Raw genomic sequence first — 13122 nt, forward strand, 5'->3', positions numbered from 1 at the left:
TTGCGTTAGCGTTGTTTTTCGATTGAAGTTTTACACTCCAGATAAAATCAAAGATAAAATCAAACTAAAATTGAGTTTTAAGGTGTTGGGTTAAAGAAAGTTTTGCCGTGGCAGAGATATTTGAAATAGCAGGTCAATCGAGTGAGTAATTTGTCGGACGCTGACAATATCGTAATGGAGTTTGAGGTGTTTTTGAGCGGGTGGATTATTGAAGGGTTAGTATTGGAGTGTCATGTCATGAAGTTCGCTGTTGAATATTAAAGCTGATTGGATTAGAAGTTGGATCTGTCGCGCGACGCGTCGGGGCCGTCGGGTCGACGCTGGCGAGCTTTTGGAAGTGTCGAGCTCAGAGTTACACCGACAGTTGTTGCAGAAAGCTCTTATGCTGACAAGACATTAAGACGAAAGGGGACGAAGTCATGCGATCGCTTCGCCATACAAACGTAGTCCTCATTTTCCTCTCTAAATATAACATTCTAGAAAATGTTTTTACCCAGTTTTATGTAAAATTATGAACCACATAGCCCCTTCATTTCATTTTGTAATTATTACTAGAGTAGTATAGTAGTATATTATAAGAGTTAGCAACGAAAAAAAATCCATACAAATTTCTGAACGATAAATCTGTACTCGTGGGACTCTTTTATGATAAAAATCAAATGAAGAGGCTATGGTTAATATACTTACAATAAATTGTGTAAAAATAGTTTCCATAATGTAAATATCCAGGGAGAAAATGGTCGTCTACTCTGACTAAGGTTTTCAGTACGAACGACATCACTATAAACTGATGACATATTACTATTGACAGATAAGTAGTAGTGATTAGAATTAAATGTAAATAATGATAATAAAATTTCACGAAGTGTTAACGATTATTATTACAGATAGTGTCTTTGTCGCATTATCTATCAAGATGATCCTAGCGAAGCCAAAATATCTGACTTGGTCGTTTCGCTACCGTCACATGGGCGTAAGGTGAAAAATGTATTGACTATTCATTATTTTTTATTATACAATACTTCTTGTAGTAACGAAACGGCCAAGCCACATATTTTGACTGAGGTGTAGAATTTGTGAAGTCAGGGCTTGTAGAGTTATAGTAGCTTGGCTCTACATGAGATCTGATAACTTTTTGACAGTGCGAGCCTTATGGTTTCATCTTGGCAACATTTTAAATGAAAATATTTTTGATGTGATTTCACTTCTTTTTGTAAGTTGTTTATGATAATTTTCTATCCCCTAATTTAAAGGGTTGGGGCTGATTTACTATAAAAATCCTAAAATACGTATCTGGGAGCAGGCATCTTCTATATAATGTACTGATTCCCCATATAAACACCAACCCCTTTACCCGCTAACGCCCTTTTTCTTCCCCCTTTCACTCTCACAGGATGATTTTGGGGTCGCAGACTATTCTATATCCTTCCCCATAACTAATACTATCTGCATACCAAATTTCAAATAAATCGGTTCAGCTGTTATAGATTTCCCATACCAAATTCCACGTGCCTTTTCACCCCCTTAGGGGATATAACTTTAAGTTTTTGTATTTTTCGTTGTTTGTGTACTAATACTATTCTAAATACCAAATTGCAGCTTTCTAGGACTTCAGGAAGTAGCCTAAGGGTTTTAATGATCATCAGTGAGTGAGTGAATGAGTGAGTTAGTGAGTGAGTCAGTGACGAAATCGGGGTTGTTCAGAGATCAATAAAATCGAAAGTATAAGAGATATGCAATTGAAATGATTTTTTATGCTTAATAAGTCCACTATTGACATTATATCCCGAAAATTTTGTTTATCTGGTATAATCCAAACCCAAGTTATGAGGGTTCAAAAAACCGACGAAGTGCTTCGAGAAAAGGTAGGTAGTGCCCTTGCGCTTCGCTTTGCTCATCTTGGCGGGGGCACTACCGTGCCCCCAGATGCATTGTAAAAATGATTTTCTACACAGAACTTGGTCCCTATGATCTCAACTCTTTTGTCCGCAAAGTCAACAACAACGCATATACTTCATATTGAACTTGGCTCTCATATCACATTTATGTTTTGATAGGATACTACCTACATAAGAAAGTGAACTAAAATGCGGTACAGAAACTTTCATTTAAGAATGGAATTTAAAGAACAATTTATGATTATCCTCAAGACTTCTAAAAGTACTTCAAGAAAGGTCAGAACAAATAATTTAATTTGCTTTAGTGTCGTTCAATGTCAACGGTAGCTTAAATATTTAACGTTTGATGAATTGAAATCACAGGGGATCAGAAACACAATAGTCTCAAAATATTTGATGTGGATATTTTATTTACGAGCCGTATTTAGGTTTGGAGATGAAAATAGACGCTTTGTTCATTTGGGGATTTCGAACTAAATTAACTAATTGGCTTTACTATTTGTTAGGTATTTGATATAATTAAATAAACATAGAGGATATTATAGTTTATTCAACTTGTAATCAAATTAAATCAGAACCCTTTACTTTATAGACTAAATGCTATGTAAATTTAACGTGGGAGCTAAATTTTGGAGACACAGCTCTGTTTCCTGTTGCGTGACCTGTTCCGGTGTATAGGATTCAGCAGATTCCCACGGAACCGACGAAATACCACATTCTTCGGCCAGAAGTCCGCGTTCACGATGGTTTCCTGCAGCAGCCGTAGCACGCGCACCATTGAGCTGAATTATGTTAATTTTATATGTAGATAAGTTTTAAAAATACTTTACCTTATTAACGGCATCTATGTCCGCCCCACTGTCCAGCAGTAACTCCACTGTCGCTGTATGTCCAGATCTTGCCGCTAGCGCCAGCGGCGCGTCTCCGGCAGTATCGGTGTTCTGGACTTTGGCGCCGAGGGAGATGGCGTATGCTGCCACGTCTGTTGCTCCTCTACTGCACGCGCATTGGAGAACGTCGTTGTTTTTCTGAAGAAAAAAAAACGGGTTAAAATACTTCTGAACACTAATCAGCAAGTTCAGCAACCGATGTGTTGATTAATAAATCAACCGGTCTTCATTAAACAATTAGGTTCGACAAGTATCGAGTCATTTTAATATTTTCTTGGGTTTCAATCTCATTATGTTTCGCGTATTTTGCAAAAACTCTTATATGTTAGCGGCACCAATCATGGGACATTTAAGAGGAAAATTAGAGTATTTTAGAATATTTCACCGACACCTATAAAATTTCTACCGCTTTATGCTTTAAAAGTTGAATGTCCAATTCGTTCTTTATAGTTTCTATGTATTAAATGAATGGTACTGCAATTGGTTTCAATATTATTAACCAATTAAAACTATGGTTTTTTGCTCCAGTCATGGGATGTATGGGATTAATTTTGAAACTAACAAATATCAATGAAAATTTAAACTTAAGCAGCTCTTTGGCTCTCGTTTATGGTAAAATGTTGTCAGCCATTAAAAACTGATGGTATACACTTGTTTTACAGAATTTGTCTATACCATCCCATTATTGGTGCCTGTTCCATTATAGGGGTGTTTAATAGTTTTTGAGATGCTTTTAATAGCATAACGGAAGTTTTTTTTTTTTTTTGGTTTTTAATACGTCATGTTACACGTTGTAAGATGAAAGCATTAACCCAAATCCAACCTGTCTTGCGCAAAGCAATGGTACAGGTCCCATTCTACCTATACGTCGAGCCGCTTCATTTGCAGAGATCAAAGCGATCCGGATCTGACCTCCCCGGGCTAAGGAATTAAAATATCCTTGTGTGGGTGCTACGCGTGTTCAACTATATCCATAAAAAAGCGGTCAAGTGCGAGTCGGACTCGCCCATGAAGGGTTCCGTACCATTTATGACGTATTAAAAAAAACTACTTACTAGATCTCGTTCAAACCAATTTTCGGTGGAAGTTTGCATGGTAATGTATATCATATATTTTTTTTAGATTTTTCATTCTGTTATTTTAGAAGTTACAGGGGGGGGGGGGGGCACACATTTTTCCACTTTGGAAGTGTCTCTCGCGCAAACTATTCAGTTTAGAAAAAAATGATCTTAGAAACCTAAATATCATTTTTGAGGACCCATGAAGGGTTCCGTACCATTTATGCCGTATTAAAAAAAACTAATTACTAGATCTTGTTCAAACCAATTTTCGGTGGAAGTTTGCATGGAAATGTACATCATATATTTTTTTTAGGTTTATCATTCTCTTATTTTATAAGTTTATTGTTTTTTTTTTTTCTATTTTTGTGTAAAAATCTTAATGCGGTTCATAGAATACATCTACTTACCAAGTTTGAACAGTATAGCTCTTATAGTTTCGGAAAAAAGTGGCTGTGACATAAACGGACGGACAGACAGACAGACATGACGAATCCATAAGGGTTCCGTTTTTGCCATTTGGCTACGGAACCCTACAAACGGCAAAAAAATCACGTATGTTGTTTGGGAGCCCCAATTAAATATTCATTTTAATCTTATTTTAGTATTTGTTGCTATAGCCGCAACAGAAACACATCATGTGTAAAAATTTCAACTGGCTAGCTAGCACGGTTCATGAGGTTTGACAGCCTAGTGATAGACAGTATGTACAGTATGGGGATCTTCAAAAAAGGAGTGTACAGGTTTTTAAAGGGTAAAAATAGTGATTTTTGTTACATCCTGTACAAAGATGCAAGATCTTCACGGGAGGTTTTTAGGTAGGTAAATTTGAATCTTCTTCATACCTAGCTCAGCTAAAAGTAACTTGATAGCTAGGCAGCCGATGTCCTGCTGAAATTTGCGGAGCTACGAACTGTAAAACTAGTAATATGACTAGTTACTAGCAGCCAGATATCGGGGGCAACGTAGTTGCAGCTGGATATTGGATTAAATTGTGCCCGGTCCGTAGACACATTACACTGTAGTGTACTGTAATGTACAGTCAGTTTCGAAAGTGGTCCAATTACTACAGACGTCACAATTTTTGGGACGAAATTTAATGACAAGTAGGGAGTTCCTATAACGGCAAATTCAATTATCGTAAATTTTCCCAAATACTAGTGATGGCCCCCAACTTTGTTTGTAAGTGTATATTTTTTGTAAGTAGGTATTGTTTTGGAGTCGGTGAAAAAGTTTACACTAAGAATATTTTTAGATAATGTTGGAAAATACAATGATGAATGAAGTTTTAAAAATCCTTTTAAAATAAAGAAGAAGGGAATTGAGTTATTGTTTTGTTTCATATTTATACTTTCGTCACGTGTTTCGTTTCGCGCGTAGACTACAACTGTCAGACTTTGACAACTTTTTTGCGTGTGTCGATGCTAACTTGACTGTACTAATTACCAGCGAAGCGTTCCCGGGTGCATCCCAGAGTGCATCCGATGCAAATGCAATTAAACTATTCTCAGCCTGGAGTTAACGCTGATTTACATCCAGAGTAGCTTCGCAACAATATTTGCTGAAAGTTTATTAATAGGTAATGTATATGTTATACTCAAAGGTCGATATGCAGTCTCTTCCTTCCCGGAATCCTAATAGAATACCGGTGTGAAGTTAGCGGCCAAAAGTTGGCGGCCAAATGTTGGCGCCAGTCGGCCGCCAACATTTAGCGGCCAAATGTTGACGCCAATCGGCCGCCAACATTTGGCCGCCAACTTCACACCAAAATTAACCTACCAAATTAAGAAGTCCGTATGAAATCTCACCATACATAACACAATTGGTGGAACGTTAGGGCAGTGTCTCGTTATATAAGGGCATTTTGTCCAAACTGCCCTGCAGAATTGCAGCCGATTATTACAGATTTAATTTTTTCTACAACCTTTTAGAAATATTTCGGTTAGTGCTATATAGTCCACACTAAACGAGTACAACTCTACTAAAACCTGTTTTGGATAGTCTATTAGATGCCAAATGAAACGTATATAGTGCAACCCCAATCATCGATCCAGAAGTTAGGTGATAAAAAATAAAATATTTAATTATTCTCCACAAATCTTTTAGAAATAATTCGGCTGCTGCTATAACGTCCAAACTAAACGGGGTACAGCTCTACTAAAAGCTGCTGTAAATACCCTATAAGATGCTTTATGACTCGTATATAGTATGACTCGACGGCATATGAATGATGCAAGGGCTATAAATTTGAAACTTAGGCTTTCTATGAACATTTGCATTCATTGAAGAATTTTTGCACCTTAGACGCCAGGCGAGTAAACCACACCCACTGTATCGTACAGAACATAATACTATCTATTAAATAACACTAAGTATCTCTAGAGTGATACTCGGCGACATAATAATGGTGCACGGGCATCAAATAAGAATCTGATACTTTCTATGAACATTTGCATTCATTGAAGAATTTTTGCATCTTAGACGGCAGGCGAGTAAACTACGCCCACTGAATCTTACAGAGCATTATATTTTCTATCAAATAACTATATTTCTAGAGTGATACTCGGCGGCATATTCATGGTGCACGGGCATCAAAAGAGACTTTGGCGTTCTATGAACATTTGCATTCATTGAAGTTTTTCGGCATCTTAGACGGCAGGCGAGTAAACCGCACCCACTGCATCGTACAGAGCATTAAATTATCGATCAAATAATTTTATTTCTAGAGTGATACTCGGCGGCATATTCATGATGCACGGGCATCAGAGAGACTTTGGCTTTCTATGAACATTTGCATTCATTGAAGAATTTTTGCATCTTAGACGGCAGGCGAGTAAACTACACCCACTCTATCGTACAGAACATTATACTATGTATCAAATAACACTATATCTAGAGTGATACTCGGCGGCATATTAATGGTGCAAGTGCACAAATAAGAAACTTAGGCTTTCTATGGACATTTACATTCATTGAAGTTTTTCGGCATCTTAGACGGCAGGCGAGTAAACTACACCCACTCTATCGTACAGAACATTATTCTATGTATAAAATAACACTATATCTGGAGTGATACTCGGGGGCATATTAATGGTGCAAGTGCACAAATAAGAAACTTAGGCTTTCTATGAACATTTGCAATCATTGAAGTTTTTAGGCATCTTAGACGGCAGGCGAGTAAACTACACCCACTGCATCGTACAGAGCGTTATATCATCAATCAAATAACAGTACCTCTAGAGTGATACTCGGCGGCATATTAATGGTGCACGGGCATAAAAAAGAAACTTAGGCTTTCTATGAACTTTTCCATTCATTGAAGTTTTTCGGCATCTTAGACGGCAGGCGAGTAAACTACACCCACTGAATCCTACAGAGCATTATATTTTCTATCAAATAACTATATTTCTAGAGTGATACTCGGCGGCACATTAATGCTGCATGGACATCAAAAGAGACTTTGGCTTTCTATGGACATTTGCATTCATTGAAGAATTTTTGCATCTTAGACGGCAGGCGAGTAAACTACACCCACTGAATCCTACAGAGCATTATATTTTCTATCAAATAAATATATTTCTAGAATGATACTCGGCGGCATATTAATGCTGCACGGACATCAAACGAGACTTTGGCTTTCTATTAACATTTGCATTCATTGAAGAATTTTTGCATCTTAGACGGCAGGCGAGTAAACTACACCCACTCTATCGTACAGAACATTATACTATGTATCAAATAACACTATATCTAGAGTGATACTCGGCGGCATATTAATGGTGCAAGTGCACAAATAAGAAACTTAGGCTTTCTATGAACATTTGCATTCATTGAAGTTTTTCGGCATCTTAGACGGCAGGCGAGTAAACTACACCCACTGCATCGTACAGAGCGTTATATCATCAATCAAATAACAGTACCTCTAGAGTGATACTCGGCGGCATATTAATGGTGCACGGGCATCAAAAGAGACTTTGGCTTTCTATGAACATTTGCATTCATTGAAGTTTTTCGGCATCTTAGACGGCAGGCGAGTAAACCGCACGCACTGTATCGTACAGAGCATTATATTTTCTATTAAATAACTTTATCTCTAGAGTGATACTCTGCGGCATATTAATGGTGCACGGGCATAAAAAAGAAACAGATAAATAAGATACGGGCATAAATAAGATGCCGAAAAACTTCAATGAATGCAAATGTTCATAGAAAGCCAAAGTCTCTTTTGATGCCCGTGCACCATTAATATGCCGCCGAGTATCACTCTCGAGGTACTGTTATTTGATTGATGATATAACGCTCTGTACGATGCAGTAGGTGTAGTTTACTCGCCTGCCGTCTAAGATGCAAAAATTGTTCAATGAATGCAAATGTTCATAGAACGCCAAAGTCTCTTTTGATGCCCGTGCACCATTAATATGCCGCCGAGTATCACTCTAGAGGTACTGTTATTTGATTGATGATAAAACGCTCTGTACGATGCAGTCGGTGTAGTTTACTCGCCTGCCGTCTAAGATGCCGAAAAACTTCAATGAATGCAAATGTTCATAGAAAGCCTAAGTTTCTTATTTGTGCACTTGCACCATTAATATGCCGCCGAGTATCACTCTAGATATAGTGCTATTTGATACATAGTATAATGTTCTGTACGATAGAGTGGGTGTAGTTTACTCGCCTGCCGTCTAAGATGCAAAAATTCTTCAATGAATGCAAATGTTCATAGAAAGCCAAAGTCTCTTTTGATGCCCATGCAGCATTAATATGCCGCCGAGTATCACTCTAGAAATACAGTTATTTGACAGAAAATATAATGCTCTGTAGGATTCAGTAGGTGCGGTTTACTCGCCTGCCGTCTAAGATGCCGAAAAACTTCAATGAATGCAAATGTTCAGAGAAAGCCTAAGTTTCTTATTTGTGCACTTGCACCATAAATTTGCCGCCGAGTATCACTCTAGATATAGTGTTATTTGATACATAGTATAATGTTCTGTACAATAGAGTGGGTGTAGTTTACTCGCCTGCCGTCTAAGATGCAAAAATTCTTCAATGAATGCAAATGTTCATAGAAAGCCAAAGTCTCTTTTGATGCCCATGCAGCATTAATATGCCGCCGAGTATCACTCTAGAAATATAGTTATTTGATAGAAAATATAATGCTCTGTAGGATTCAGTGGGTGTAGTTTACTCGCCTGCCGTCTAAGATGCAAAAATTCTTCAATGAATGCAACTGTTCAAAGAAAGCCAAAGTCTCTTCTGATGCCCATGCAGCATTAATATGCCGCCGAGTATCACTCTAGAGATAAAGTTATTTGATAGAAAATATAATGCTCTGTACGATGCAGTAGGTGCGGTTTACTCGCTTGCCGTCTAAGATGCCGAAAAACTTCAATGAATGCAAATGTTCATAGAACGCCAAAGTCTCTTTTGATGCCCGTGCACCATTAATATGCCGCCGAGTATCACTCTAGAGGTACTGTTATTTGATTGATGATAAAACGCTCTGTACGATGCAGTGGGTGTAGTTTACTCGCCTGCCGTCTAAGATGCCGAAAAACTTCAATGAATGCCAATGTTCATAGAAAGCCTAAGTTTCTTATTTGAGCACTTGCACCATTAATATGCCGCCGAGTATCACTCTAGATATAGTGCTATTTGATACATAGTATAATGTTCTGTACGATAGAGTGGGTGTAGTTTACTCGCCTGCCGTCTAAGATGCAAAAATTCTTCAATGAATGCAAATGTTCATAGAAAGCCAAAGTCTCTCTATGCCCGTGCATCATGAATATGCCGCCGAGTATCACTCTAGAAATAAAATTATTTGATCGATAATTTAATGCTCTGTACGATGCAGTGGGTGTAGTTTACTCGCCTGCCGTCTAAGATGCCGAAAAACTTCAATGAATGTAAATGTTCATAGAAAGCCTAAGTTTCTTATTTGTGCACTTGCACCATTAATATGCCGCCGAGATTCACTCTAGATATAGTGCTATTTGATACATAGTATAATGTTCTGTACGATAGAGTGGGTGTAGTTTACTCGCCTGCCGTCTAAGATGCAAAAATTCTTCAATGAATGCAAATGTTCATAGAAAGCCAAAGTCTCTTTTGATGCCCATGCAGCATTAATATGCCGCCGAGTATCACTCTAGAAATACAGTTATTTGACAGAAAATATAATGCTCTGTAGGATTCAGTGGGTGTAGTTTACTCGCCTGCCGTCTAAGATGCCGAAAAACTTCAATGAATGCAAATGTTCATAGAAAGCCAAAGTCTCTTTTGATGCCCATGAAGCATTAATATGCCGCCGAGTATCACTCTAGAGATAAAGTTATTTGATTGAAAATATAATGCTCTGTACGATGCAGTAGGTGCGGTTAACTCGCCTGCCGTCTAAGATGCCGAAAAACTTCAATGAATGGAAATGTTCATAGAAAGCCTAAGTTTCCTTTTTATGCCCGTGCACCATTAATATGCCGCCGAGTATCACTCTAGAGATAAAGTTATTTGATTAAAAATATAATGCTCTGTACGATGCAGTAGGTGCGGTTTACTCGCCTGCCGTCTAAGATGCCGAAAAACTTCAATGAATGGAAATGTTCATAGAAAGCCTAAGTTTCTTTTTTATGCCCGTGCACCATTAATATGCCGCCGAGTATCACTCTAGATATAGTGTTATTTGATACATAGTATAATGTTCTGTACGATAGAGTGGGTGTAGTATACTCGCCTGCCGTCTAAGATGCAAAAATTCTTCAATGAATGCAAATGTTCATAGAAAGCCAAAGTCTCTTTTGATGCCCATGCAGCATTAATATGCCGCCGAGTATCACTCTAGAAATATAGTTATTTGATAGAAAATATAATGCTCTGTAGGATTCAGTGGGTGTAGTTTACTCGCCTGCCGTCTAAGATGCAAAAATTCTTCAATGAATGCAAATGTCCATAGAAAGCCAAAGTCTCTTTTGATGCCCATGCAGCATTAATATGCCGCCGAGTATCAATCTAGAGATAAAGTTATTTGATAGAAAATATAATGCTCTGTACGATGCAGTAGGTGCGGTTTACTCGCTTGCCGTCTAAGATGCCGAAAAACTTCAATGAATGCAAATGTTCGTAGAAAGCCTAAGTTTCTTATTTGTGCACTTGCACCATTAATATGCCGCCGAGTATCACTCTAGATATAGTGCTATTTGATACATAGTATAATGTTCTGTACGATAGAGTGGGTGTAGTTTACTCGCCTGCCGTCTAAGATGCAAAAATTCTTCAATGAATGCAAATGTTCATAGAAAGCCAAAGTCTCTCTGATGCCCGTGCATCATGAATATGCCGCTGAGTATCACTCTAGAAATAAAATTATTTGATCGATAATTTAATGCTCTGTACGATGCAGTGGGTGTAGTTTACTCGCCTGCCGTCTAAGATGCCGAAAAACTTCAATGAATGTAAATGTTCATAGAAAGCCTAAGTTTCTTATTTGTGCACTTGCACCATTAATATGCCGCCGAGTATCACTCTAGATATAGTGCTATTTGATACATAGTATAATGTTCTGTACGATAGAGTGCGTGTAGTTTACTCGCCTGCCGTCTAAGATGCAAAAATTCTTCAATGAATGCAAATGTTCATAGAAAGCCAAAGTCTCTTTTGATGCCCATGCAGCATTAATATGCCGCCGAGTATCACTCTAGAGATAAAGTTATTTGATTGAAAATATAATGCTCTGTACGATGCAGTGGGTGTAGTTTACTCGCCTGCCGTCTAAGATGCCGAAAAACTTCAATGAATGGAAATGTTCATAGAAAGCCTAAGTTTCCTTTTTATGCCCGTGCACCATTAATATGCCGCCGAGTATCACTCTAGAGATAAAGTTATTTGATTGGAAATATAATGCTCTGTACGATGCAGTAGGTGCGGTTTACTCGCCTGCCGTCTAAGATGCCGAAAAACTTCAATGAATGCAAATGTTCATAGAAAGCCTAAGTTTCTTATTTGTGCACTTGCACCATTAATTTGCCGCCGAGTATCACTCTAGATATAGTGCTATTTGATACATAGTATAATGTTCTGTACGATAGAGTGGGTGTAGTTTACTCGCCTGCCGTCTAAGATGCCGAAAAACTTCAATGAATGCAAATGTTCATAGAAAACCTAAGTTTCTTATTTGTGCACTTGCACCATTAATATGCCGCCGAGTATCACTCTAGATATAATGCTATTTGATACATAGTATAATGTTCTGTACGATAGAGTGGGTGTAGTTTACTCGCCTGCCGTCTAAGATGCAAAAATTCTTCAATGAATACAAATGTTCATAGAAAGCCAAAGTCTCTTTTGATGCCCATGCAGCATTAATATGCCGCCGAGTATCACTCTAGAAATACAGTTATTTGATACAAAATATAATGCTCTGTAGGATTCAGTGGGTGTAGTTTACTCGCCTGCCGTCTAAGATGCAAAAATTCTTCAATGAATGCAAATGTTCATAGAAAGGCAAAGTCTCTTTTGATGCCCATGCAGCATTAATATGCCGCCGAGTATCACTCTAGAGATAAAGTTATTTGATAGAAAATATAATGCTCTGTACGATGCAGTAGGTGCGGTTTACTCGCTTGCCGTCTAAGATGCCGAAAAACTTCAATGAATGCAAATGTTCACAGAAAGCCTAAGTTTCTTATTTGTGCACTTGCACCATTAATTTGCCGCCGAGTATCACTCTAGATATAGTGCTATTTGATACATAGTATAATGTTCTGTACGATAGAGTGGGTGTAGTTTACTCGCCTGCCGTCTAAGATGCAAAAATTCTTCAATGAATGCAAATGTTCATAGAAAGCCAAAGTCTCTTTTGATGCCCAGGCAGCATTAATATGCCGCCGAGTATCACTTTAGAAATACAGTTATTTGATAGAAAATATAATGCTCTGTAGGATTCAGTGGGTGTAGTTTACTCGCCTGACGTCTAAGATGCCGAAAAAGTTCAATGAATGGAAATGTTCATAGAAAGCCTAAGTTTTCTTTTTATGCCCGTGCACCATTAATATGCCGCCGAGTATCACTCTAGAGATAAAGTTATTTGATTGAAAATATAATGCTCTGTACGATGCAGTAGGTGCGGTTTACTCGCCTGCCGTCTAAGATGCCGAAAAACTTCAATGAATGCAAATGTTCATAGAACGCCAAAGTCTCTTTTGATGCCCGTGCACCATTAATATGCCGCCGAGTATCACTCTAGAGGTACTGTTATTTGATTGATGATATAACGCTCTGTAC

At 38.0% G+C, this 13122-nt stretch overlaps 1 protein-coding gene across 3 annotated transcripts in view; it reads right to left on the bottom strand.

Moving 5' to 3' along the window:
- LOC133527191 (ankyrin repeat domain-containing protein 29-like) overlaps positions 1–13122 on the bottom strand; it is a 96103-nt gene that overhangs the window by 12572 nt on the left and 70409 nt on the right. For all 3 annotated transcript variants that reach the window (XM_061864090.1, XM_061864088.1, XM_061864089.1), the window contains one exon: positions 2729–2926. In XM_061864090.1, coding sequence (XP_061720074.1) covers positions 2729–2926 — 198 coding nt within the window. The remainder of the gene's footprint in view (positions 1–2728; positions 2927–13122) is intronic.

This window comes from Cydia pomonella, chromosome 17 (assembly GCF_033807575.1).
Source record: "Cydia pomonella isolate Wapato2018A chromosome 17, ilCydPomo1, whole genome shotgun sequence".
Taxonomy (NCBI): domain Eukaryota; kingdom Metazoa; phylum Arthropoda; class Insecta; order Lepidoptera; family Tortricidae; genus Cydia; species Cydia pomonella.